This window comes from Vigna radiata, chromosome 9, assembly GCF_000741045.1.
Source record: "Vigna radiata var. radiata cultivar VC1973A chromosome 9, Vradiata_ver6, whole genome shotgun sequence".
Taxonomy (NCBI): Eukaryota; Viridiplantae; Streptophyta; class Magnoliopsida; order Fabales; family Fabaceae; genus Vigna; species Vigna radiata.
The window spans coordinates 20,884,009-20,890,165 of NC_028359.1; the positions used below are offsets into that span (position 1 = coordinate 20,884,009).

The window sequence follows — 6,157 nt, forward strand, 5'->3', positions numbered from 1 at the left end:
AATCAAATCAGCCCGTGAGCGTTGTTATTGAAGGAGGAGGAAGGGAATTCCAATCTGATTTTATTCATGACCTGGGAAAAGAAGGTGTGCCTATTGCATAGAAAGAAGTAGAATGGGAAGATCCAAAGTCCAAAGTTTTGAGTCTAAGTGAAAAACATGTGGTTTATTTTTTGCTTTTGATTAGAACATAAAAACTTCCACTCTTTCCCTATTCAATTTTAAACAAAATTGGTTTTGCAATGTTGACATAATTTTTTAATCAGTATATTTCATATTTGTCAGGGTGTCTTCTCNGGAANATGTGNAACNNCACTAGATCATGGTGTTGTGGTTGTTGGGTATGGTACAGAAAACGGTCATGATTATTGGATTGTGAGGAATTCATGGGGTGCTGATTGGGGAGAGGAAGGATACATCAGAATGGAAAGAAATCTGGGTAACAGGATATCAGGAAAGTGTGGAATTGCGATCTAGCCATCTTATCCCGTTAAGAGTAGTCCAAACCTACCCATTTTGCTGATTGTAAAATACGAAGTTTGATTTAGATAATCATTGGATTTAAACTACTTGATGGAGCAATTATCTTCAATCATGCACTAGTACAAAAATCATATTTTATGACGTACAAAAACGAACTATGACGTACATAGTTTTGTAAGTTATAATAGGTCTATATATTTTATGACGTAGCAAAAATTTACGTTCTGAACATATTATGACACTGTTTCTAAAATCAGTCCATTTTTTTTATATGAATATTGGAGAAAATTGTTTCGAATTTATATTGAGTAAAATTATCTATGTTCACCTAAGAAGTCTATAAAAAAAGAAATAACTCTAATGAATGTGAACATAGATAATTTTACTCAATATCAATTCGAAACAATTTTCTTCAATATTCATATAAAAAAATGGACTGATTTTAGAAACTGCATCATAATATGTTCAGGTTATCATGATGTAAATTTTTGCTACGTCATAAAATGTGTAGATCTATTATAACGTACAAAACTATGTACGTCATAGTTAATTTTTATACGTCATAAAATATGATTTTTGTACTAGTGTTAGATGTAGAATAATGACCATTTTGGTGTTCTCCTGAGTAGAAATCGCATCTCAGTAGTTGTTGCGGTGAGCCATGAGGTTGTGGCTCAAGCTAATATTTTGTCATTTGCTTTTTCAATTCTTCTATCTATTGTGAAATAGTTTTATTTAATGCCATAATGATGTCATGTGTTCCAAGTTCCATAATCCCTCTTTAAAGGGTTAACTTCTATCATATTGAACTTGATGATAACTAATTATTAATTATTCAATGATCACAATAGCTTATTCAACATTCTTTAACATCACAATTCCTCATTGTAGAGGCATTAAGTAACATTCTGGTTTGAGGTCTAAGCCCATCGTAAAACATATTTAGTTGTGTTATATCATCAAATCCATGGTTCAGACATTTTTTTAATAACGCTTTGTATCTTTCCCAAGCTTCACAAAAATGTTCATCAACTCCATGAAAAAAGTTGCAATGGTAGTTTTTGTAGTAATATCTTTAGAGGGAGGAAAAAATCTTGCTATAAGTTTTTTCTTCACATCTTTCCAATTGATTTGGCTTTGGTTTGGATGAGAATGCAACCATATTTTAGCCTTACCAATGACTGAAAAAGGGAATAATCTTATATAAATAATTATTCATCATCAATGTGAGTTCCATAAGTTTCACACAATTCATAAAACATTGCAAGATTATTGAAAGGATCCCCTCTTGGTCCAAACTAGAAAATTAGCTTGTTGTGATTAATCAGAGTAATACAGGTTTCATCTTCACACCTTTGGCAGGTTTCATAATGCTATAAAAATGATGTGGTCCTTGTTCTTGAGTATAATCACCTAGTAGCCTCCTTTGATTATTTTCTATAGCCATTTGGCTTGTGTTAAAGTTCATATTAGATCTTGAGTCAATCACTTACTCTTATTGTTGTTGTATTTTCACAACCTATTTATGCTTTATAGCTTTTATTGTTGTTTCTCCTTGATGTCTTTTCAATTTTAGAGTCAAAGAGCATAACTTATTGTTATTTCCTTCTTTCCATATAAAACAACTTCAATTAGTGGTGAGTAGAAAAAATGACGCATTAACAAAATCTGTCAAACAAAATAAATTTCATACAGTTGATACATTAATCAAATTGGTTCCAAGCAATGGTGTTTGTAACACAAATCCTCGACAACCCATTAAAAATTTGTTGATGCTCCAATACAATCAATTTTTCCAGCAAGTATATTGGATAGTTTGTTGTATAACAAGTTTTGTATCCATAGGGATTTGGTAGAACACACAAAGCTTAGACTAGTTTGATTTGAATAAAATAATGTTTAGATTGTACGAGAGACATGAAAACAAATTTTATGAATAAAAGTGTTGATTTTAGGCAAGAAAGACGTATTAAAACAATCTTTGAGTAAAAGATTAGTTTTGATATGATAAAAATGTGTTAAAGCTAGATTTCACCATTTTGTCTCTCTTGTGCTAATTCAATAATTATTTACAAAGATGCAGTTATTCATGTCCTAGGAGTTCTCTTTTAATGTAAATCTAGGTCTATTCTTGATGCCTAGAGCCTAAGATCATCAAACTTCACTATGATTCCTCAGTGACTACTTAAATGGATCACTTGCATTAAGATCAAGACTATATAGCTTGTTAGAGCCTCAAGTTTATCCCTAATATCTAAAAGCACGAGGAAAAATATTTGGACCACAACTTAGAACCACTTCCCACTCAATTCAAGGTTAGTGAAATAAGATGAGTGATAAGTTTTTTCAACAACAAGCATAAACTAAATCACAAACATATGATAAAAGCATACATTGATAAATAAAACAGTACCAAAAGAATAGGGTTCCAAAGGGTTACATCTTAGGTTCAACACAAAAAGGTCTCTTTAAAACAGGGGCACAAATTTGGTTTTATAGATTGTCCAAGGGAGTGTTCAGTAGTGCATTTGTGGCTTTAGCTACAAAGGTTTCTTTTGTAGTTGGGTTTGCTTTTATGGTCCAAGCCTCATGTTCTGATGTTTCAGCTCTTGAGATAACTTCTTTCGGAAGGAGTCTTCATTGCCAAGCCTTATGTTTAGTGCTTGAGGTTTCCTTTTTCAATGGGTTTACTTTTATGGCTCAAGCATCAATAATTCTACTGCTCAGTTGCACTAATGACAAATTTGTCCAAAATTGCTTGATATTCTTCCATTTTCTTAATTTTTCCACTTCGACTCTCTGTTGGTTTTTGAAATTGCAAAAAAAAAAAAAAAAGAAACAAAATTAGGAGTAAGTTTAACATAAACTAAGCAAAATCAAAGCAAGATAAGTGTCAGATTCATCTCTAAATTAAGTCTTATTGAATTATCACCTACCTGCGAAAAGGAGTCTCTCTCCTTGTAACAACTTATGCACTTATAGTTAGCATGGAAGTTGTGAGCTTCACCTAGTACAATGACAATGACATTGAAATGTAGCTTCTCAATTGCTTCTTCAGAATAAGGGCTACACCTATCATGCTCTCAATTTTTTTTCTACATAAATAACAAGCTAAGTATGAACTCAAAAAAGTATCTTTTCCAAGTTTAGGATAGCAAAACAATAAGCATCAATTAATGTGTTAATTTATGATTTGCCAAAAATCATAATTTACAACTATATTTCTAAAAATTAGAGTTAAAAATTACTATATATTTTGTTTATATTTACAACGTGTAGTTCAAATCTTATATATATATATATATATATATATATATATATATATATATATATATATGAAATTATATATATATATATATATATATATATATATATATGAAATGTGTCCATCCTACTTAAATTGAGAAATATATGAATGTTTTGGTGCTTTTTCCATTCTTTTCATAGTTGAATACAATCTAGTTATTGTAATTAAACATGTCTCTTTTTCATATTCTATCATTCTCACAATTTATTATTAAGAGCTTATCTTGTAATGTTCTCTTAAGCAAGTTCATATACACCTCCAAAATTTAGTTCTTAGTGTCAAATCTTATTAAGTGCATTGATGTCACTGCATTGGTGTATATCAATAGTCATTTAACTTATTAACACACTGATTAAAAAAAAACTACAAAAGTTACAAAAGGATGGATAATATAAGCCATAAAAGCATACCTTGTGAAGACACGAACAAATAGGGGTTTTCACCTAACATTTTGACAACACCTTCAACAATCCCAGATTGTCACATTTTACTTCGGTATTCATAGAGCCCAACGTTCTATAGTTTCATTTGTTGCTCACCTTGAAGGTTTTTCAGCTCACCAATACGGATAATTTGTAGCGTCCTATAGATTTAGGGTTTGCCAACACATCCATGGAATATTACGAACATTGAGCTCACCAATGGATTTAGGACTCACTAACACGTCCGTAGATTTAGGACTCACCAATCACAAAATGAGTTTTTAGAGTGTTTAATGAGAGGTTTTCATATATTTAGAAGGTTATTGTGTTTATGAAGATTTGGAGGTTTTAGAGACTCCGTAATATTTTGTTATTTTTTATGTTTTTCATTAATATTAATAAAATCAAAGAATAATTCGATAGGTAACAAAAATATTATATACGAAACTTTTTTGTGTGGATAATTATCTATGGATAACTCAACTTTTTTCTTGTAGTGGAGTAAGATCACTTAATTTAAATGTAGAACTATCAGTATAATTATGTTATAGATTTAACTCATGCATTATTATTTATTTTCTCAAAGACTAGAAAAGGTCCATCACGACTTGATTTTAATTTAATCTTTATTTTGAGAAGTAAACTTTTTCTTTCATAATGAAAGTCAAATCCAATCTCTTAACTTAAAAATGACTTATATAGAACGTTAATCAACCTTCTTCAAAATGTGTTTTAACTTTAATATGCAATTCTTTAATATATCTTGACTTTCAAATTCATATAAATCTTTATTTTTTAGAAGTTTAGACAGAAAAACAATTTAAGTTCACCGTTCTTTATTTTAACTTTCTATAACGTATTTTATGGATAAAATCTGACAATTTTAAATTTTAAAACCAACAATATAACAAATACAATTATTGATATTTCGAAACAAGTTGGAATGGTTTAATTATTTTACTTAATAAAATTGTTAGCACTTTTGTACGTACAAAACCTTGATTAAATTTTTTGCTAAATCATTTGAAATAGTTAAATGTTTAAATGTAAAATTGTTCGATAAATTTTGAAATAGTTTATAAATTCCAGACTAACATTTCCATGAGGGTAAACTTTGGACTTTTTAAAAACTTACATTAAATATAATATCTTAACTGATAGATAGGTTTTGAACATATGTAAGAGTTTTAAATAGTTAAAATATATTGAAAATATTTTATTGTTGCAGTTTTCTTGTGATGATATTGTTTAGCAACTTTATTACATTGGCAATAAATTGTACTTGAAAAATACGGTTAAATATTTACCATTGAAAAAAATAAAAAATATTAATAAATATATACGATTAATAAAAATATTTACCATTGAAAAAAATAAAAAATATTAATAAAAATTATATATATCCAAAGAGGAATGTTATTTAAAACTAAATTCTCTGTTACAAAGCCTATTTCCATGAAATGGCATTGCTGTATCTTATCCATTATTAATATAAAACACTTATAGTTAATAAATATTTATTAATAATTAATTAATTAAATAGAAACAATAATATTATGCATAATTATAATAATTTTTCAAGTGTGAAAAATTAATACATGGATGATAAGAAGAGTATCTAATGGTGGTATATATTTATTTTTTAAACAATTAACATTTTTAAAATTACACTCTTTAATTATCTTTTCTTCATAAAATAATTATAACATTTATTATTTATAAGATAAAAAATAAAAAAACTTTGATGAAAAATCAATATAAAGACAACAAAAAACAATCTTAATAAAACATAGATACTTTATCACATGTATTTTTTCCCTAATCCCACCTAGAGTACGTATAAAAGTTACTTATATAAAGAATGTTTCTTAACTATTGAAAAAATTATCCAGTTAAAAGAAATGACATGATAAAATCATTTTTATAGAAAAGATAAATTAAAAATGAA

The 6,157-nt window shown here is 28.2% G+C and overlaps 1 protein-coding gene across 1 annotated transcript in view; it reads left to right on the forward strand.

The window, feature by feature from the left end:
* LOC106773506 (germination-specific cysteine protease 1-like) overlaps window positions 1–474 on the forward strand; it is a 4,403-nt gene extending 3,929 nt beyond the window's left edge. Inside the window, exon 2 of the mRNA XM_014660191.1 lies at window positions 283–474. Within this exon, the coding sequence (XP_014515677.1) occupies window positions 283–474 (192 nt within the window). The remainder of the gene's footprint in view (window positions 1–282) is intronic.
* Window positions 475–6,157: the final 5,683 nt, after the last annotated feature.